Below are 22,774 nucleotides of genomic sequence, written 5' to 3'. Positions count from 1 at the left end.
CAATGCAGCACACTTCCCATTTTCACAAAGCTGCTGCAAAAAGTGCTGTTTTTGATCTAGAGCTATAAAAGCTGTAAATATATTTGGCCATGGTATGAAATGGCACTCCTGCAATTCTTTATGTGTTTTGGGCCCATTTTTGATCATGTGTTTTTTTCCAGTAATCCACAACAATACAGGGCCCAGCAATACCAGACTTATTATATCTTGCCTTGGTATTTCCAACCAGGCTCAGAATTTCATGAGGTAATACCGGATGCAGTAAAAGGCCTGGAAATTCTAATACCTGTGGAAAATGTGTAGCTTCTGAAATTGTGTATGGAATTTCTGACTGCTAATAGCAAATCCAGGTACACTATTACCACACTTGTGGACTGCAAAACATATAATGAGGGCCTGTATATCTGTTTCTCCCAGCACTCTGGCCACTGGGTCTCTATTCTCTAAGTTAAGGTGGTTAGATCAACGAGTAGGTTAAGGGGAAAAATGTAATCTTACCATTTGTACATACTTAGATGTAGTACAGTCAGTAAGGGCCTGACCAGCCCTGATGAAGGCCCATGACCTTCTATGCGCTAGTACAATGGCTGAAACATGTTACCACATTTTGGGATGATTGAGACATAATTTCTCATCCTTCATCCAATTTTCCATTTTAATGCAACCCAGCGTGACTTTACATAAAGGCTAATCCTTGAGATTTACAGAGCGGTGGCATTCTGGATCCCACGTTTATCCAGTAGCATTTATTTTGATCTCCCTCTGTTTGAGGTCAAGCCCGCCCTGGTAGTATTACCTTATAAGGGCGGGACAGATGAGCCTATGATGAAGCATGCCATAAAAATGTGGAACAGGCTTTTCTATCCAGTATCCATAATGTTGTCTCTCTGAGGCCCAAGAATTCTCGAAAAAAATCAGTCAACTTGTCTCACTATCATATATTTTGTGTGGTTTAGTAACCATTGCATCAATGGCCATAGTGTCTGATCTCACAATCGCCCCTTAGGAGCCCCAGCAACAGGCACACTTTCTTCATATGAGCCAGACAATGTAGACCTGGGAGTAACCTAGTGAATGACAAAGGTTCATAGCATGTGCCCCCTGTGGATGCTTAGGCAGAATATGAGGCATGGGATACAGACTCTGACGTACGACAAGAGACCTGCTCCTGAGTCAGTCTATCCTTTTGACAGGATGGAAAGTGAATTAGAATGTAGTGTGGGAAGACTGGAAGCTATACCAGTGGGATGCCGTGCCATACTGGATAATTTTGTGGCCAGTGCAGCTGCCGTATAGCACTACTAGAGATGTAGAATTAAGAGGCCAGATCAGAACGTAAGCACAAAATGTAACAGTGGCTGAGCATCAGGACTTCAGGGCAGCACAAGCCTTACAGAGGGAGCCAGGGTTAACTGGCACACGATGAGATACAGGGCAGCAGCGGTCAGTGGAAGTCCGGCCAATAACTGGCCCTGAGACTAATGGGTGTGTGGGACCTCAGAACACAACTTGCCCAAAGAGAGATTGCTATGATGCCTGCCCTTCAGACACACACAGGTGTGAGAGAGGCTTTTGTCTGGAGCCCAAATGACCACTATCTGAACCAGAGTAGCACTATTGCCTCCTCCCGCCACCTCCTCACCTTCACATGCCTCCTAGCAAGTCTCCCCGCCAGGCCGTGCAAGAGTTTCTGGGGATGGTTAGGCCCTGGCCAAGCAATCCAGAAAGTAATCCTCAATCTCCATGTGTGCTGCTAGATAGCTGGGCTTAGGGTGGCAGTTAGAAATTAGCTATCTAGAGGTATAGAACATGTACTTATAGGTTTCTTTCCTTGTGTTAGTTGGGGTGTAGGTAGGCGGTAGGATAGGATAGTTGGGGTTAGGAATAGTATTTCCATCTGTTGGGCAGCTTCATCTTCATCTTTTAATAGAGCTTTTAAATCGAACCCAGTATTACGTGTAATTGGGGTGAGAGGTATCACCACACAAAACTATGCTGTAATACTGTTATACACAGGTTGTGATTACATGCAATATGTTCACACCTTACTTAAGACAATATTTCACATCCATCTAGGATACATTGTGTGAGATCTGGGTTTCTTATATTCACACCCGACAGCCATGTTCTATGGGGATGTTTTTTTCCTGTCAGCTTAGCTGTGTGTAGGATGATTTGTGTAAATTTGGCTTCGGGATGTTATTTCCGGGTTGTGAGAAGGTGGCCTGGTATATGATGTCAACTAATGTAAGTGGGCACCTTGCACCAGTCCAGACAACCCTTATGGTGATTTAGGAGGTCTTAGACAACCTTAGAAATCTCTCTAAGTGGTAGCTGTGGAGAGCAGCCTTCAGGCTTAGTCCAGAAGAAGTGTAAAGCAGCTTGTTTTACCAGAATGCAAACTTATAGTATAAATTAAATGAAAAGAACTACATCAAGTATATATCAAGTATATATAAAAATATGTATTTATTATATAATACTCTCTAGTATGTTCCAATATCTGCAACACAGAGATAAACACATTGCACACAATACTTTAGCAAAGTAATACAGTGAATAGCACGAATTACACAGTTGGTCCCAGGGGGGAACAAAACCATATGCTAAGAGAGTGGTATAAGAACCACGACGCGAGCCAGGACGATGTCGAGAAGACGTAGAATTGTTGGGGACCCACAGAATCACCCAAGGTAAGTAGATAGGGACCCCACAGAGAGTGTTTGCAGTGTGTGAACATGACCGCGTGCTGCGTACAAGTCTATGTGCAAGTCGCAGTTGGATTTTTTGAAAGATTAGGGACCCTTCTCAGTGGACCTTGAAGAAACCCAGTGGAAGACAGAAGGTCGGAGAGCCAACCCACCCGTGGCTACTGTGGTACCCAAGTTACCTATCCCAGGGAAGCTGGGTGCATAGGTGTGAAGTGGCATTGGAAACCGCCGTCGAACCCGATGGAGGACTTCAGGAAAGTGCCACTGCTGGAAGAGGAGAAAGTGTCCGGAGGAATCTAAATGTGGATTCTTGAAGAGGAGTACCTGAAAGCAGAGGAGACTGAGTCTATGTCACTCAGGGTGACCAGGAGACTTGAAAGACGAATGCCCTCCGATGTCGGTGCCTCAGGGAAGATGTCGATGATCTCGACTCTGCAGCTATGAGGACCAGGCGATGCTGACGAAGACCAGGACCCGCATGCGAGCTGTCCCACAGCAGATGTTCAGTGCTGAGGGGTCGGTGTCCGGTGGGAGCACCAACAAACCTTGGCAAATGCAACCCACGCAGGAAGTCGAGAAGGAGTAAAGTTGGGACCAGCAAGGTCCAGGGGACTCACCACAAACAGGGGAGTCTGGGCAGGCCTCAGGCAATCAGGTGAGCCTAAGAGAAACAAGTGTGACCCTCAAGTGGACCCACAGGCCAGAGGCACTGGAGTCGCAAGAGGACCTCAAGCAGCTCACGAAAAGATGCAGGCCACGATGCACACAATGCGGTGTGGTCAAAGATTCTGGTCACTGGAGATGCTCGAGGTTGGGGCTATTTGGAGCCTGAAGATCTTCTTGCAAAGACGACAACAAGCCTTTGCAACTGCAAAGTGGACACGTTACTCGGGGTTTTGGGTATTGCAGCCCCCACGAGGACTACTGGCCTCAAACTTGGTGAGAGGGTAGAACAGGCCTTGGGAGCAGTGGAAAACCCCCACCTGTGTTGCAGAGCCCATGGAGTCCGGAGCAGCTTAGGATCTGCAGGCCAGTCGACTTAGTTGTGGTGCCTGCGAATGCAGAGGAGTGACTCTTTCACTCCAAGGAAGATTACTTTGGTTGTCCTTGATGCTTCACAGGCCTCGTAAGGTTCCTGTATGATGCACAGGCACAGATGATGCAGCAGACTGGAAGGGACACAAAGTCAGGCCCAAACGAAGTCCAGCAAAGTCCAGAAGTGCAATGGTGTCTGATCTGAATCTTATCCCATGGCGAATCTAAAGACCTACACCCAGGTAAGCCCTTAAGTACCCTGAGTTAGGGTTTTGAAGATTCAGGCGACCTTCTCAGGGGAGGGTCTGGACAGGGGGGAGATTACTCCCATGGCCTTTGTCCAGTTTTGCACCAGAGAGGGAGCCAACGGCTCCCAGGACTGGTTTAAACTGGACTATGCACAGTGGCACCAAATGTGCCCCTCATGCAGACTTTCTGGCACTGGCAAGCACACCCACCCAGCTCTAATACACTAAATCGTGTCTGGGAGGTGGCCACACCTCCCTGTGACAGGATGCCTATTGTTCTACCTTCCTCTGCTCAGGAGGGCTGAAATGTGTCTCTGGTCAGCAGAAACCATTTTGTGCTGTCCGGGACTAGAAGGCTGGTACTGGGAACACTGAGAGCCTAACGGAGGGCTCTTCCAGTGCTTGGAATCATACCTACCACACCGTTTATGGTATGGGGGTATGATTCCAACATGTTTGATACCAAACATGATGGGATTCATTGCAGCCGTTTTCGAGATGGTCATCGCACAATTACACGGTGCCCCTCTATATAGTATATGGCTGCTTCATTGACAACCCTGGTGAATGGACTCCATAGGCTGCTGGGGTGTCCTGCTCATGCAGGGACACCCTATCACTTAGAACCAAGCACCTTGCCTTCATGATTGTAAAGGCCTTCTATAGGGGTGACCTATAGGTTTTAAGTGCAGTGACCCTTAGATATAGTGAACCTATATCTTTAGTAAGTGGTGCTAGCACCAACTTACACAGGCTGCAATGGCAGGCCTGTAGATCCATTTAGCATGGTCTCTCATGGGTGGCATAATGCATGCTTCAGCCCGTGTGAGGCCTCTGGGGTACCTATGCCCTGGGTACCTTAGTACCATATACTAGAGACTGATAAGGGTACCCCAGTATCCAATCTGGAGTGTACCTAAGTACTCAACAGAACAATTTAGGCAGAAAGCAGATTGAATGGGGTCCTGATCAGCTGAATCCCACTCAGACTAGTCCCTAATACAGCTTAGCAACAGGCAAAAAGTGGAGGTAACCATAGAAGTAGATCCTACTTTCCTACAGGGGTACCTTTTTGTCATTTGCCATGATATACCACCAGCTCTGAGCAAGTAAAACTATTCAGTGGTATTTCCATCTGCTAGGAAGTTTTATCTGCGTCTTTTAATGGGACTTTTACACTGGATCCAGTATTACTTATAACGTGATTGAGTGTTATCACAGCACAAAACTATGTGATAATACTTTTTCACACAGGTAGTTATTAGGGTCATAGTCACTCTCTCTGTTTTTGTACCCATACTCCTCATACTACATATCTTTGTGCCACAAAATCCTTATGCGGCATGTCCATGAGATGCATTTTAAACGGATTCTCTCTCTCTCTTTACAGTGCATGATATATTAATATCTTGGCATGTCATATTAGTTTTAGCATATGTAATACTAAATTCAATATGTGACATTTATTTAAAAGCGTGCCAGCATCCTTCCACAACATACCATATTAATTTAAACATGGGTCATATCTATTTCAACATATACATCACCCATTTCATTGCAACATTTGTCTCACAGGATTTCCTATTCGAGGAGTGTCTTATCCTTTTTGACACAGGCCACATTCATTTTACCAGGTGCCATATTCATTTCAAATAACAAATTTAAACGAGGGTCAAAGTGAGGGACTTGGTTTAAGGACTGGAACACCTCCAATCCCAAAAGTACACTATGAAAACAGCAAAGAGGTGCACAGTCCGTAGCAAAAATGGCGGAACAGTAGTTAATGTAGAGAAACAAGAGAGTTCCTACAAATAATTGAGACAAGCCCTCCGCAGGAGGTAGGAGTCCATCAGCCCACCCTTATTGGCGGAGCCTCGTCATCTGGTACTCCTGGGAAACGCTGTCCTGGCCCATGAATGCAGAGACTCTGCCTAGGTGCACCGGACAGTGATACCCCAAAAGAAAATCAACTCCTGCCAGGGTCTGTGCCCAAATAGTTGAGGGCTCCAGTGATGTGCAGTGCAAAGAAGTGAAGTGAAGTTAAAAATGAATACTTGGTCGAAAAATATGTTTAATGGGTATCAACCAAGTTTCATGACTAAAAGAACCTATAGTCTGTCATATATTTCTACAGGCTAGTCTTTGGTTCATGTGAACGTGTGGTCGACATGTTTCAGCCGCTGAGGTAAATTTACCCGGCTTTCTTCAGGACCGAAAAAAAGTGCTACTGCAAAACTAAGGAAAAAGTGATAAACCTAAGCCCATACACCAAATGTGAATGTGGGATACCGGTGTGGCAAATGCCACCCTACCAAAAAAGGCTCAAACTAGAGCGTAAGAACGATGTCTTCATTCCTAAAAGAGAAAAATATATATGAGAACCTCGTGTATAACAAAACACAACTACTGAACGCCACAGGGTGAAGCTGATTCAGCATCACCTAGATCAACAGAAACTCCATAAGGATGTTTCTAAATACTGATTTAGTATAGAAATTTGAAAAACACTCACCCAGCTTTGTGTGGGAGAAAAGCCTCACCTCACCCGGCTGACTGCTCGGAGAAGGAGGCACCGCTCTGTTTAAATGTGGAGAAAGAAAACAAGACAGATTGCCACAGGATGCCCGTCTGTTCAAAACTCAACACACATACTTTAAACAAATTAAAAAGGAACCCAAATTCATTAAAAAAGTCCGAGACCTCGTGACCGCCCATCTGGATAGTGTTAAGGAGATGTCACTTTGAGACGTTCTATCTGACAACTAATTTGACCAGGGTCAGATAATACAATGAGTGATTGTAAATATGTGGTGAAAGAGCTGTCAACAGAATTCTAACAGCTAATTATGTTTCAGAAAGCACAGGGCGTGCTATATTCCCCTTGCATCTCTGACTAGTTTGCTGTCTGAAAGACCTTAGATAGAATAGAGAGGGTGCTACTTAGTAGCAATCATCTCAGACATGCACGTTCTAGAGTAGTAGTCAAAAGCACGTGCAATCTTGACAAAGATAAGTCAAAGACCCCAAGTCTGGGTCTATAAAGTTAGCTTAATGTCTCTAAAAGACTAAAGGGCCTGTAAGGCTTCTTATATGGCCTGGGGCAGTTCTAGCCATAAAAGTTTGGTAAGTAAAAAGGGAAGAAGGAAACCAGCCCTGGGGAATATGGTCGAGGGTCAGCCAGCCAGTTCTGAGTCCAGGATTGTATTTAAAGGATAGTATCTAGAACTGGGGTGGACCATGAAGCACAGGCCGCCTGCCTCCTCACCTGTCCGTCGATACCTCAGACTGGCTCACGAGCTGTCTGGGAGGCATCGACCGGAAGGGGAGGCTGTTATTTATAGTACTCGAGTAGGACGTGAATTAGATTCAGCTGTTTGTTCAGCTGATTCCCTACTCGTACTAAACCGTGTCTATGCGAAGTATCGCGCATGCGCCTAAAAAAAGACGCTGACAAGAGTGCGCACGCGTTGGTATCTGAACCGCGTCTATGCGAAGTATCGCACATGCGCCTAAAAAAAGACGCTGACAAGAGTGCGCACGCGTTGGTATCAGACACAGCGTTAGTATCGCTTGTGATCACGAATGTATTCCGAGCCGATCGGAGCGGCCAGGACGAACAGGACAAACAGGACAAAACACAACTACATAGGATCAGTCAGCCGAATGCGATGTGGTATACAATGTGCATCCCACCCTTCCTCGTGCCCCGTGAGTCTACTGCGCATGCGTCGGGGAGCAGAAGAATCGGCCCACGCATGCGCTAGACATCGTGATATCACGGAGCCCTGCGCCCAATGCCAAACAGGTCAAGCAATCAAATGCATCCGAAATATGGCGCGCAGATGCAGCTGACTTGTCCACTTGTATGTGGTCCAAATGCAAATAATAAAATCTTGCAAAAAAGTGGTGATATGTGATCAGTTATTGCCAAGAGCTCGGATGACCATAAGAAAAAGACCAACTGCATTTAAGGTACAGTATAGAGCAGACTTAAGGTGTCTAACGAGCCCGCACAAGGGGGCCATGGAATCTTTCTAAATAGGTCTAATGCATGGGAAAAAACCTGGGTAGATGTGAAACCCAGTCATCAATATTACCCAATGAGGGCACTTACAACTTGCAATTAGTCAGTTATGGATTATGACTTCTCTAGAAATAGGGAATTGAAAATATAGAGAAAATATAGAGAAGGCACCTAAGTTGGTAATGTATAATCCCTTGTCACAATACATGTAGTGTCAGTCTACAGTGCACAATCTCGTGAGACTATAAATCTATAAATCTCCGCATACTGTGGGATGTCGTGATGGCATTAGATCAGTAGACATACAACGATGCCTGTGGAGAAGGGTATGTCTACTGAAACCTAGTGTTCCCACAAGGCTGTCAAGGTGTATATGTAACAACCATTGACTAAGGCTACTCATAGCGATAGAGTGACTGACCTAGAAGCATTGTATCCTGGAGTGATTCACATAGAGACTGTCTAACCGATTCAGGTATAGACCGAGGCCCATGGGATGTTGTCGTTCAGTCCTTTAGTATCCGTTTTCAACTTGAAAATCCATTTTTGTTCTTTCAGGAATAAGAAATGGGCAACGTCTGTTATGTGTTGAGGAATAAACGGGCGTTCGAGTACTAGCCACCTTAGGTCCTCAGCCTTGTGTTTTTTGGCTAGAAAATGCTCCGTCATCCGAGTGGATTGTCTCACACAGCGGATAGTACTTTTATGCTCGCTAATGCGGAGTTTCACTTTACGTGTGGTGTACCCTATGTAATGTAGGGAACACGGACACGTTATTCTGTAGATGACACAGTCTGAATTGCAGTTCGTGTGGTTGTTTAATACCCAGGGACGTCCTGTACCTATGTCCACCGAGATGGTCTTGGTGGTTTGCGGGCAGACACTACAAGTTCCGCAAGGGAAGTGGCCACGAACTGGGGGTAGTGACCACAATGTGTTCGTTTCAGCTGTAGGATGTGCCAGTGGTCTGGTATGGACCAGACTGTCACGCAAACTAGGACCCCTCTTAAAGGCAAATAAGGGAGGCGAGATCTTGCCATCCGCTATGTTCAATATTTGCCAGTGTCTCCGTACTATTTTTTGTATTTGGCTGGACATAGTACAGAAAGTAGTGACGAAAGTGAGTCTCTCATTAGTGGTCTTCAGTACATCAGTGTCCAGTAGGGCGTCACGATTGTTATTTGACGCCCGTTTCCAAGCTTTACGCACCAGACGTTTTGGGTATTGCCGTGTTTCTAATTGTCTGGCAAGTGCCTCAGCATGTTTGTCAAATAGTTGTCTGGTCGAGCAGTTCCTGCGAACCCGCAGGAATTGGCCGACTGGAAGATTTTCTCGGAGTGCCCTCGGATGATGGCTATTGAAGGACAGCAACGAGTTTCTGGACATGGGTTTCTTATATAGTTCAGAACTCAGTGAGTTTTCGTGAACAAAAATGGAGATATCCAGGAAGGCCAAACGATGTTTATTGTACTCAATGGTGAAACGTAAGTACGCATTCTGCTGGTTTAACCATGAGTGAAAAGCATGAATTTCGTCACTAGTGCCCCGCCAAACCACAAGGATGTCATCTATGTATCTCTTCCACAGCAACAAATGATGACGATACGGGTTGCTGTGGTTGAGTACAATGTCCTGTTCGAAAAGATGGACATAAAGGTTGGCGAGGCTGGGCGCGAAAACACTGCCCATTGAAGTCCCTGATGTCTGGAGGAAGATCTGATCCTCGAACTTGAAGTAGTTCTCCATCATGGCTAGTCTGGCACAATCCATGATGAAAGGTACAGGGGTGATGCTGTCCAGAGAACGTGCTTCCAGAAGGCCTCTGATGGCGTCGAGAGTCTCTAGCTGGGGGATACACGTATAAAGTGACTCAACGTCCAAACTAGCCAAGAGATCGGTGTCCGAGTTGAACTCTATCTCTGGTAAGAGTCGTAAAACGTCTGCCGTGTCTTTAAGGTAAGTTGGCATCTCGCTGACCATAGGTCGTAAAAACACGTCGACGAATTTGGAGAGAGGTTCTAGCAGCGAGCCGATCCCGGAGATAATGGGACGGCCAGGAGGCGGTCGTTGCTGTTTGTGAATTTTGGGGAGGCAGTAGAAGTAGGGCGTCACTGGGTTGTTGGTCACCAGGAATTTTGCCTCTTGTGAATTTATCCATCCTTCTGCCTCCCCCTCCTCGACCAGCTGTTTGATCTCTCCGGACAGTCTAGATGTGGGATCTGTCTCTAGGGCCCGATAGGATTTTGAATCTGATAGGTGTCTAAGGCATTCTGCCTGATAGACGACAGTATCCTGCAGGACTATGGCCCCGCCTTTATCTGCCGGCTTGATAGTAATCAATGTGTCTTTGGTGAGGTTCTTGAGGGCAGTTTTTTCTGTCTTGGAGAAATTAAAAAAGGCATGGGGGCGGGTATCGTGCAAATTCATTAGATCGTGAACAACCGCTTTTTCAAAGGTAGAGACTTGTGTGGGGACCTGGTGGGATAGAGGCGTGAAAGTACTTTTAGGACGAAGTCCAGTATTCACAATATTGGTCTCATTGTCTAATGTCGGTGGTATTGGGTCTTTATCTTTAAAAAAGAAATGTAACCTGATTTTCCTAAAGAATTTTTCAATTTCACATCTCAGAGTGAAAGGGTCACCTGAGTGTGTAGGAACGAAACCCAAACCCTTATTCAGGACATTTTGTTCATCGGTGGTGAGGATTTTAGAGCTGAGATTGACTACAAGGTCGTCTACTCGCTGGTCGAATTCGTTGGTGGTTGTTGATTGCCCCGCCTGCTCCGAGTGTTGGGAAATTTCTGGTCTGGTTGCCAGTGGACCGTAGGGGTTCCTCTCCGTTTGCCCCTGCTGCGTCCTTGTCCTTGTTCTAAAAAAGACTGGTTTTGGAAGAATTGCTGCTGAGGTGGATAGGTGTGCATATGCTGTGGAAAGGGTGGTGGTTGGTAACCCCAAGGTGCGGGTGGCCACCATTGGCCTTGATTAGGGTAAAAGTTCTGATTGCCCCTTCTTCTATTGTATCTCCGGGACTGACCTCTCCCTCTACCCTGTGGGGCTCCTGTAGCACCGGTATCAGAGTCGTCAGATCCCCCTTCGGACCCAGACGAAGAATAGTTAGATCCGTAGCGTCTCCCTTTGTTATTAAAAGTGGGGGCTACATAGGTGTCACTTGTCTAGGTCAGTCACTCTATCGCTATGAGTAGCCTTAGTCAATGGTTGTTACATATACACCTTGACAGCCTTGTGGGAACACTAGGTTTCAGTAGACATACCCTTCTCCACAGGCATCGTTGTATGTCTACTGATCTAATGCCATCACGACATCCCACAGTATGCAGAGATTTATAGATTTATAGTCTCACGAGATTGTGCACTGTAGACTGACACTACATGTATTGTGACAAGGGATTATACATTACCAACTTAGGTGCCTTCTCTATATTTTCTCTATATTTTCAATTCCCTATTTCTAGAGAAGTCATAATCCATAACTGACTAATTGCAAGTTGTAAGTGCCCTCATTGGGTAATATTGATGACTGGGTTTCACATCTACCCAGGTTTTTTCCCATGCATTAGACCTATTTAGAAAGATTCCATGGCCCCCTTGTGCGGGCTCGTTAGACACCTTAAGTCTGCTCTATACTGTACCTTAAATGCAGTTGGTCTTTTTCTTAGGGTCATCCGAGCTCTTGGCAATAACTGATCACATATCACCACTTTTTTGCAAGATTTTATTATTTGCATTTGGACCACATACAAGTGGACAAGTCAGCTGCATCTGCGCGCCATATTTCGGATGCATTTGATTGCTTGACCTGTTTGGCATTGGGCGCAGGGCTCCGTGATATCACGATGTCTAGCGCATGCGTGGGCCGATTCTTCTGCTCCCCGACGCATGCGCAGTAGACTCACGGGGCACGAGGAAGGGTGGGATGCACATTGTATACCACATCGCATTCGGCTGACTGATCCTATGTAGTTGTGTTTTGTCCTGTTTGTCCTGTTCGTCCTGGCCGCTCCGATCGGCTCGGAATACATTCGTGATCACAAGCGATACTAACGCTGTGTCTGATACCAACGCGTGCGCACTCTTGTCAGCGTCTTTTTTTAGGCGCATGTGCGATACTTCGCATAGACGCGGTTCAGATACCAACGCGTGCGCACTCTTGTCAGCGTCTTTTTTTAGGCGCATGCGCGATACTTCGCATAGACACGGTTTAGTACGAGTAGGGAATCAGCTGAACAAACAGCTGAATCTAATTCACGTCCTACTCGAGTACTATAAATAACAGCCTCCCCTTCCGGTCGATGCCTCCCAGACAGCTCGTGAGCCAGTCTGAGGTATCGACGGACAGGTGAGGAGGCAGGCGGCCTGTGCTTCATGGTCCACCCCAGTTCTAGATACTATCCTTTAAATACAATCCTGGACTCAGAACTGGCTGGCTGACCCTCGACCATATTCCCCAGGGCTGGTTTCCTTCTTCCCTTTTTACTTACCAAACTTTTATGGCTAGAACTGCCCCAGGCCATATAAGAAGCCTTACAGGCCCTTTAGTCTTTTAGAGACATTAAGCTAACTTTATAGACCCAGACTTGGGGTCTTTGACTTATCTTTGTCAAGATTGCACGTGCTTTTGACTACTACTCTAGAACGTGCATGTCTGAGATGATTGCTACTAAGTAGCACCCTCTCTATTCTATCTAAGGTCTTTCAGACAGCAAACTAGTCAGAGATGCAAGGGGAATATAGCACGCCCTGTGCTTTCTGAAACATAATTAGCTGTTAGAATTCTGTTGACAGCTCTTTCACCACATATTTACAATCACTCATTGTATTATCTGACCCTGGTCAAATTAGTTGTCAGATAGAACGTCTCAAAGTGACATCTCCTTAACACTATCCAGATGGGCGGTCACGAGGTCTCGGACTTTTTTAATGAATTTGGGTTCCTTTTTAATTTGTTTAAAGTATGTGTGTTGAGTTTTGAACAGACGGGCATCCTGTGGCAATCTGTCTTGTTTTCTTTCTCCACATTTAAACAGAGCGGTGCCTCCTTCTCCGAGCAGTCAGCCGGGTGAGGTGAGGCTTTTCTCCCACACAAAGCTGGGTGAGTGTTTTTCAAATTTCTATACTAAATCAGTATTTAGAAACATCCTTATGGAGTTTCTGTTGATCTAGGTGATGCTGAATCAGCTTCACCCTGTGGCGTTCAGTAGTTGTGTTTTGTTATACACGAGGTTCTCATATATATTTTTCTCTTTTAGGAATGAAGACATCGTTCTTACGCTCTAGTTTGAGCCTTTTTTGGTAGGGTGGCATTTGCCACACCGGTATCCCACATTCACATTTGGTGTATGGGCTTAGGTTTATCACTTTTTCCTTAGTTTTGCAGTAGCACTTTTTTTCGGTCCTGAAGAAAGCCGGGTAAATTTACCTCAGCGGCTGAAACATGTCGACCACACGTTCACATGAACCAAAGACTAGCCTGTAGAAATATATGACAGACTATAGGTTCTTTTAGTCATGAAACTTGGTTGATACCCATTAAACATATTTTTCGACCAAGTATTCATTTTTGACTTCACTTCACTTCTTTGCACTGCACATCACTGGAGCCCTCAACTATTTGGGCACAGACCCTGGCAGGAGTTGATTTTCTTTTGGGGTATCACTGTCCGGTGCACCTAGGCAGAGTCTCTGCATTCATGGGCCAGGACAGCGTTTCCCAGGAGTACCAGATGACGAGGCTCCGCCAATAAGGGTGGGCTGATGGACTCCTACCTCCTGCGGAGGGCTTGTCTCAATTATTTGTAGGAACTCTCTTGTTTCTCTACATTAACTACTGTTCCGCCATTTTTGCTACGGACTGTGCACCTCTTTGCTGTTTTCATGCCATATTCATTTCAACATGTGTCATATTCATTTCAATATATGTTATATTCACTTATACATGTGTCATATCATTTCAATGCATGCCATATTGGTTTCAACAGATGTTATCTTTGTTACAGTTTAGGTCATATTAATTTTAAGGCATGTCAGATTATTTTTAACAGAGTTCATATCGCTTTCTATGCAGCCCATATTTATTTCACTGCATGTCATATTCATTTAAGCAGGAGTCATATTTATTTTAAAACATGTTACCTTCCTTTGACGATGGGTAGTATACATATAATCAATTCAATATATGTCATGTTAAATTTATTTCAATGTGGGCCATAATTCTTTCAATGAGGGTCATATCCACTTAGGCATAGATGGTGTGATAGGCGTGTCTCCCAAAAGAGTCCTGCTGCACCCCTCGACAAACCTGGCTTTTGATGACTGTCCTTCGGTCCCCATCAGCACTCCATCTATCAGCATCCGCAGTCTGAGAGGCCTGAGTGGGTACTGAGAGGCCATGCACCTGTAGGGGCTTGGCTGAAGGAAGCTATGAAGCATCCAGGCTCTGCTCGGAGCCCCAGCTGGGCCCTTGGGCACGGCTTGAGCAACAGCTGGGTTCAGTGTCTGTCCCCAGGGGTCCTCCCTGTCCTACAGGGATGCGCTTCCGCAATCCATACTCTGCAGGCGATGCTGTCTATGAAAGGGGTGGGGTGCAGATTCCCTGGTTCTGAACTTACATGCCTGGTCACAGCCCTGGTCACAGCCCTGGTCACAGACACGGTGAAGCCCTGTGATGAGCTGCGGTTCCTAAGTGCAGTGTGACACCGATAAGAGGGGGCTTGGAGAGGGACAGGAACAGGGTCACAGCAGGGGGCATATTAGGCCACCATTGAGCGACAGGCGTCAGCTCCAGCACACAGAGGCCGGCGAAGGAACGCTTCACCCAACCCATTTGCCAAGCCCCCTACTACCCACACAGCCGCCCCCTCAAGGCGGACAGAGTCAGGGAAGGGCCAGGTAAGCCCTGAGCTCCATGGATTCATCAGAACAGGAGAAAAGGGGAGAAAGAGAAATAAAAGAGCGAGGGGTGACAGGGAGCCACTATGAATGAGCAACAAGGCAAGAAGGACACAGGAGAGAGAGGGGGTCCCAATAACTGAAGAGGGAGAGACTGGTCAAAGAGAGGGGGGGAGAGCCAGTGCTTCTGTGTGCTGCCATTCTATAGAAACATGTGAGACTGGGATGATGCAGAGGCGTGACAAACGCAAGCATATGGAAGAAGCCATTGAATTAGGAAATGGACATTTAAATGGACAAGGGAGCCATCCAATCATGAGCAGGGGGCAGACCCACTGCCCCCTGCAAGGAATAAGGAGGAGAGCCATTGATTCAGGAGCAGGGAAATGGAAAAGACAAGTAAGCCTTCCAAACCTGTCAGCTAGGGACCCAAAAATGAAGTCTTTATGTACATCCGCCTTGTCCTTGCAATCAGTGCTCTGTGTGCCTAGCAGAAGGCTTCTCATCTAACTAGACACATGGGTTGGGGAAGAACTGTTGACCTCAGACTTCACTGCAGTCCAAGTATCAGGATGCAGAAGACAAAGGTTAAACTGTTTTACAGTAGGTAGACAAGCTCCCTACAGAGGTGCTGTGATCACTAGGTAGCTGTAATACATGACTGCCAGTGAGTAGTGGCAAAATCTACTTTATTACACATGTTCTGAAAGAAAATTAACCACATGCCTTTATTGGAGGCTTACATGCCCACACAAACTGCTTGATGGTTTAAATGTGAATTTTTGCAATATGATACTTGTGTCACGGGCTGCATTGATGTTATATTGTTTTACACACTGTTATCATGCAACGGCTGTTAACGATACAGGATGTAACTGTGTTTTACTTTCTATTATGACACACTGTGATACTTTGTGTTATATACCATAACATAACCCGGCGGTCGCAGGATGTTACAGTGTTTTACTTTCTATTGTGATACGATCTGATATTACCATGTTTTACATAACATAACATAATATAACCCAGCGGTTGCGGGATGTTTTAATGTTTTAGATTACATTATGAAACACTGCGTTGCTTTGTGTTATGTAACATAATATAACCAAGGGGTTGCAGGATGTTAGACTGTTTTAGATTAAATTATGAAACACTGTGTTACTTTGTGTTATATAAGATAACATATCACAGCGGTTGCAGGATGTTTCAATGTTTTTGGATTACATTATGAAACACTGTTACTTTGTGTTATGTAACATAACATAGCCCATTGGTTGCAGGATGTTATAGGGGCCGATTCACAGGACTAATCTGAGACAAAATCCTAAATTTACTACTTTGGTATTCACAGAAGGCATTTGGTAGCAGTAAAGTTAGGATTTTGTCTTAAATTTGACTTAAGACACACTTAGGACAGACTTAAAACAGACTTAAGGCAGAGTTAGGACTCACTTAAGACAGACTTAAGACAAAATCCTAACTTTACTATTACTAAATGCCTTCTGTGAATACCAAAAGTAGTAAGTTTAGGATTTTGTCTCAGATTAATTCTGTGAATCGGGCCCATAGTGTTTTAGATTACTTATGAAACACCATTTTACTTTGTGTTATTTAACACAATGTAACCCAGTGGTTGCATGATGTTACAGTGTTTTACTTTATATCATGATACACTGTGATACTTTGTGTTATGTAACATAACATAACCCGGCGGTTGCATGATGTTACAGTCTTTTACTTTCTATTATGATACACTGTGATACTTTGTGTTATGTAACATAACATAACCCGGCGGTCGCATGATGTTACAGTGTTTTACTTTCTATTGTGATACGCTCTGATAGTACCATGTTTTATATAACATAACATAACCCAGTGCAGGATGTTACAGTCTTTTACTTCATATTGTAAAACACTGTGATACTTTGTGTTATATAACATAATCCAGCGGTTGCATGATGTTATAGTGTTTTAGATTACATTATTAAGCACTGTGTTACTTTGTGTCATGTAACATGACATAACCCGGCGGTTGCATGATGTTAGTGTTTTACTTTATATTATAATTCACTGTGATACTTTGTGTGATGTAACATAACGTAACACATCGCTTATGTTGTACTCTGTGCTACAATGTGTTATGAGGTGTTGTGTTAAGCCCCTCTGGTAGTGCGGCATCACATGATTGTTGATGAAGACACCTTTTCAAACTATTGGAAAGCATGCGTGTCCAGAGTTGATTGACAGGAGTATAGAAGGAAGGGGCGGGTTTACGATGTGCAGGTAATGTAATCATGGGGCGGAAGTGCCAGATTCATGCAGGGACCATACCTGGTACTTGAGGGGGTTTCTGTCCATGGCTGCTTGGCCGCCGCACAGCAGGGGCCAGCAGCGAGCTCTCCAGGACGAAGGGATTCCTTTTCGGCACAAAAGCTTCACCTGATCGAAGGAGAAAAGGTATCAATATAAGTCAGAGTAGCAGCATGGACTCCAGAAGACCCCCAACAAAAACCTTCAACCACCAACAACCATGCATCTTCTGACACAAGTGCTGACATCTTCTGAAGGCAGACACAGCATCAGGTTTTCCCTCTGGAGAGTTTAAGAAGTCATAGCTGACATCACAAATTCTCAAGTGGTGTCTTCTAAGGGACAAGAGGAACAAAGGTCCTTTCTTGTGTCTCACGACAATCTAGGCCCTTCTACTGAAGGGTGGAAAAGGGCACTCAATGAATCATGACCCCTAAACTGCAAAGTGTGACTTGGAACAAGATTCATCTAGAATCTTCCATTGTGCACAAGTGTCTCTCTTTACAAAGTGAAGTTTGGACCACCTGACACGTCCCAACATGCTGGGAAGGTGTATATGACCTGTGCACATTCTCACTGCTTTTCACCAAGGTGATTTTGTCTTCTTTCCTGGGACAATATCTATGGGTCAGTAGAGTTCCAGCAAATGCTATGTTACTCTCATTGCTGGCCCCACTGGAGATTCGAATAAACATCCAAATATGATAAGTGAGCTGGAAATAGAAGTATGGTTTAGATCTCGGCAGACGGGTTACTCCGTCTCAGCGGTGACAGATAGCCCGTCCGCTGAAATATAAATCCAATTATATCCTTTGGGATTTATATTTTGGTGAATGGGATACCAATCACCGCTGTGACAGAGTAACCTGTCCGCTGAGATCTGAATCAGGCCCTAGGTCCTAGTAACTAGTAACCAGGCCATCCATGTGCTGAGAGGCCGGTACGGCTGAGTGTTCAGATCATCTTGAGAGGGGTAGGTGGGTTGCGACAGCACACAAAAAGGGTTCCCCTACTTTTTTTACACACAAGTGCACCCCACGCTCACTATATGTACAACAAGTAGAGGGGTTGTGCTTTAAGTGCTTGGGGTTTAGTAGTTACATGACAAGGGCAATGCGGTGAAGAAAGACACATATTACTGGACAGCCACCTCCATTATCACCTACCAATCTCCGGCCAGGTTACACCTGTTGCCCCCTCATCCTGGCCTTCTGTGAAAGGGAACACTACGGCCTCATCCCATCCAGGAGGAACTAGAGGGTGACATGCGCAACTGAACACTTTGACAGAAGACCGGATGATAAGATGCATGACAGGCGGGAAGGAGACAGACACCTGTCAGGAGACCTTTTACTTCTGACAAAAGTCCCGGTGACAGACACACAACAGGAGGCTGGCCAATAGACCCATGACAGGACACCAGGTGATTGATGCTTAACAGGTCAAAGGTAATAGATGTGGGACATGACATCAGGTGATAGATGTGTGACAGGACACGTGTGATAGACGCTTGACAAGATACCAGGTAATAGAACACATGACAGGACTTCAGGTGATTGATGTGTGACAGGACATCAGGTGATAGATGTGTGACAAGACACATTGTGGTATACATTTGGCCCGAGGCCAGGTGATAGATCTTTGGCAGCAGACCAGGTGATTGACGTGGGACAGGAAACCAAATGACAGAGAGTGACAGGAGAACAAAGGGTAGGCCCTTGACAGGTCAAAGATGATAGATGAGTGACACAACACCAGTTGATTGACGTGTGATAGAATACTATGTGATAGATGCATCAGAGGTCATAAATGTGTCACATGGCATCAATAACACATGACAAAAGTCTATGTGACAGACACGTGCCAGAAGACCACATGATAGATGTTTAACAGGAGACCAGGTGATAGACGGTGACTGGAGACGAGGTGATAGAAGTGTGACAGGGGGCCAGTTGATAGACATTTAGCAGGAGACCAGATGAAGATGCTTGAAAGGACATCAGGTGATCAATGCGATAGAAGACCTGGTGATATATGTGTGAGAGAAGACCAGGTGATATGCATTTGACAAGAGGCAAGGTGAGGGATGTTTAGCAGGACAGGTAATTGGCGCGTGTTAGGAGACCAAGTGATAGATATTGAGGACATAGAAATATAGAGTCAAAGGTGTTGGTCATGGCATTCTTTAAAGGCACATTTTAGGAGCTCTGTATTTTTTAACTAAGCAAGACCTAGACAAACAGGAAGGAAGTAAATGCCAGATGTGCACCTGGTACAGCTTCTGCTGTGGATAGTGATTTAATAGGCTAAGACCTCCCTTTATAGGCCCGATTCACAAAGGTAAACTAGATCAAAAGTCTATGTTTAGATCTGAAGTCTAAGTTTAGACCAAAGTATAACTTAGACCAAAAGTCTAACTTTACAAGTAGTAAGTTTAGACCAAAAGTCTAACTTAGACCAAAGGTTAATGAACGAACTAGTAAGGTTAGACTTTAGATCTAAACTTAGACCTGAGGTCTAAGTTTACCTTTGAATATAGACTTAAGGAAGTATTAAGATTGCTCATGAGAGTGTGCAAAGTATCTAAGCCAGCTCCAATAATGGCAGGGGAGCAAATTCTCAAAACTGAAAGGCAGGACAGACTGCTGTGATAGAAGAAGCTTCATTACAGTGTTGTCCACCAGCATTGGCCTAGACTTTAACACTCCTCAGAAGGTCTCAGAGGTGACGTGTCTACTAAGTGGCCCCTGTCACGAGTGGCACTTTCAGCAAGCCCTGGCTTTTGATTACCGGCACTTTGTACTTTTGGACTTGTACTATTGTCTTTAGTTATTGGTATGTTCTCTGAAATTCAAGCCTGCAAAATGCTATTGAGATAATAAACCAAAACCAAAGGTGTTTCACATGACATGTGGCTGTTTATCAGTATGACCTGCCTCCTCCCCCTTGACAGACAACAGAGGTGCAGGTAGAGACCCATAATGAGCATGGCAGACTTCTCAGATTTGCCAAGTCTTGAGGCCTGGAGAGAAGGGGATCTCCAACAGCCACCAGGAAGTAACAAGCATGATAAACCATTTACAAGAACAGGAAATATCTGCATAGTTTCAGTACAATTTGGGCAGGTTTTCAACAATTTGTCCCAACAAACTACCCGCATTTACACACCAGCACTAGATAGAAAGGTGAAAGGCGTGTTTTCTCTTATGGGAGCTGGCAGTGAAAGAAACAGTAATGGGTTTGGATCCTTAAATTCTGAAGCCCAAATCCAGGTTAGAGAAACACAGAGGGCTCAGTTGTTAAAAAATACAAATGTGAATCGTTAATCTTGTGTCTACTTTGACGTCCGAAGTACATTTATATTTTTGTGGATTCACAGAAATCTTCAGGAGTTCTCCTTGGAAGCTGTGACAGTCACAGCTTTCCAGGAAAACTCACAACATCTGTGAATTTAAACATGAGCAAATGCAATAGATTGCCATTCATGCATGTGTAAATGCTTAGCAAAAGAGTATTTTAACACCTTCTTATGTCCTGCCTACAGACAGCTCTAGAAGCTGTCTGCTGTTACAGATCTAGTCTGTGCAACATAGAACAGGCTCTGTTATGTTATGCAGATTTGTAGAGTGCACCATCACCTTGGAGGAGATGAGTAGGCACACCTAGGGCCTAGTGGGACTACTCAAAAAGCCAAGTCTGCAGCTTCTTTCAGAACTCAAGAGGTGAGGTGAAGATGTGCAGAGGGTTGTTCCATGCCTTAGGGGTGATGCAGGAGATGGGTCAACTGCCGGGTCTGGTCTTCCGTATGCATGGGATTTGTGCAGGTAGCAGTCTGGACAAGTGGGGGTTTCTGTAAGGTTTGTGACAGCAGATGCGATTGTTGAGGTACGCTGGGACAGCGTTATGTAGTGCCCTGAAAGTGTGAGTGAGGAGTCTGAGTTGTGCTCGTTTGTGAACAGGGAGCCAATGGAGCTCCTGCAGGTGTGGTGTGATGTGTGTGGCCTGAGTTTGGTTCTCAGTCAGCCCCTTCCACCGAGTGGATGGCGTACTTCTCTATCTGGATTCTCTGTTCCTTATTCAATGGCTTCCCTCTGTACACTTGTGGATCATTGCTGCTTTATGCTTATTCTGATGGATGAGCTGTGTCCTTCCCTGCTGAGTTGAGGGGCCTTTTTTAATTTTTCTTGTTGCACTCCATAGGAGTGCATATCTTTTTTTGCCTTTGCCCCATCTGCTTGTTCCCCCTTAAATCCTCAATCTGACCTCTCTCTTTCTGATTTCACCTCCACTCATCTATTGTATGCCAACCCACTGCATGTTTTTTTCAGTATTTATTTACTTTTTTAACATGACATTTTTCTCTGAGGGCCCCCACTCCATTTCTAACTTGCCCCCACTCCCAGCATCCAAAGCTTGATCCATTGATCCCAAGTGCTGTGCCGCCCTTTCCGGTCCCTCTCTCCATCTTTGCTTTATTTTTTTCAGAGGGCCTGGCAGCTGCAAAGTGCTACAACGTCACTCCTGTATTTTATGTTAAAAAATGTTTAACATACCATTCTAAAATGGACATTGGCAGCATCGGAACTGTAAATTGAAAACGCCAAAGCAGTGAGCCCAACTTTAAATGTTTTTTAAAAGCAGTTCAAAGATGGCCACTGGGTGTGCTCTTGCATTATGATGCACTGCTGGCCATTTTGTAATTGTAATTTACCATTCCAGCATAGCTGACGGCAGTTCAGATCAGTGACTTAAAAATGACAAATGAAGTGCTTTGGAGCACAAATGCTAATGCAAAAATAGCTTCAGGAAAGTCAACTGTTCAGTCCAGGCCTTCAAAAGTGTGGCCCATTGGCTTTGGCACTGTTTCTTTGATACAACACCAACTGTGTGGTAAATGTGTGATAACTGTCAAAGTTAAAAGTTTGTTTAAGTACTTTGGGGCAGATTTACAAGCCCCTTGCGCCACTTTTGTGTCATTTTTAACATGGGGAAAACGACGCAAAAGTGGCGCAAGGGGCTTGTAAATCTGCCACTTTATTTGTAAATTTTCATCATAAGGTACAAGCAAAATCAACTATCTTCCTGATGTTTCATATTGTATTGGAGTAACTTGTGCAATTGCACAGGTACAGTGTTTATACATTTTTTCCTCAGCTGAAGGATTTTACATTTTACCATATGTCCTCTGTATATGAACCAGGGGGTGCAAAACAACTAGTTAAATGTCAGTAAGTATCCACCCACCATACCTCATCCTTCCTGTATGTCCTCCTATTGTCCCATATACAATCATGTTTAGGTGGGCGTCCGCATGCCTCATATATGGGTTTTTCCAGTATACTGAATATATTAATAACATGTTTCCATTTATATATATATACTATGGGGACTAGGATTTCTCCAGTGTTTGAGTTATATCTCGCATAGCATTTACCAGACACAGTTTTCTCAGGGCTTTTTCCGCATGTGTCCATGTTCAACAAGGTTCAATAGTGCCATTTATGGCGTTCGATACAGTAAGAATCTCATAATTTTTTTAT

At 44.8% G+C, this 22,774-nt stretch overlaps 1 protein-coding gene across 2 annotated transcripts in view; it reads right to left on the bottom strand.

The window, feature by feature from the left end:
* TBC1D10C (TBC1 domain family member 10C) overlaps positions 1-22,774 on the bottom strand; it is a 349,369-nt gene that overhangs the window by 178,177 nt on the left and 148,418 nt on the right. For both annotated transcript variants that reach the window (XM_085651636.1, XM_085651637.1), the window contains exon 4: positions 17,256-17,363. In XM_085651636.1, the coding sequence (XP_085507762.1) occupies positions 17,256-17,363 (108 nt within the window). The remainder of the gene's footprint in view (positions 1-17,255; positions 17,364-22,774) is intronic.

Source organism: Triturus cristatus, chromosome 4_1 (genome assembly GCF_964204655.1).
Source record: "Triturus cristatus chromosome 4_1, aTriCri1.1, whole genome shotgun sequence".
NCBI lineage: Eukaryota > Metazoa > Chordata > Amphibia > Caudata > Salamandridae > Triturus > Triturus cristatus.
Note: the sequence above shows the minus strand (reverse complement) of the source record. Positions and strands in the feature narration are given on the sequence as shown.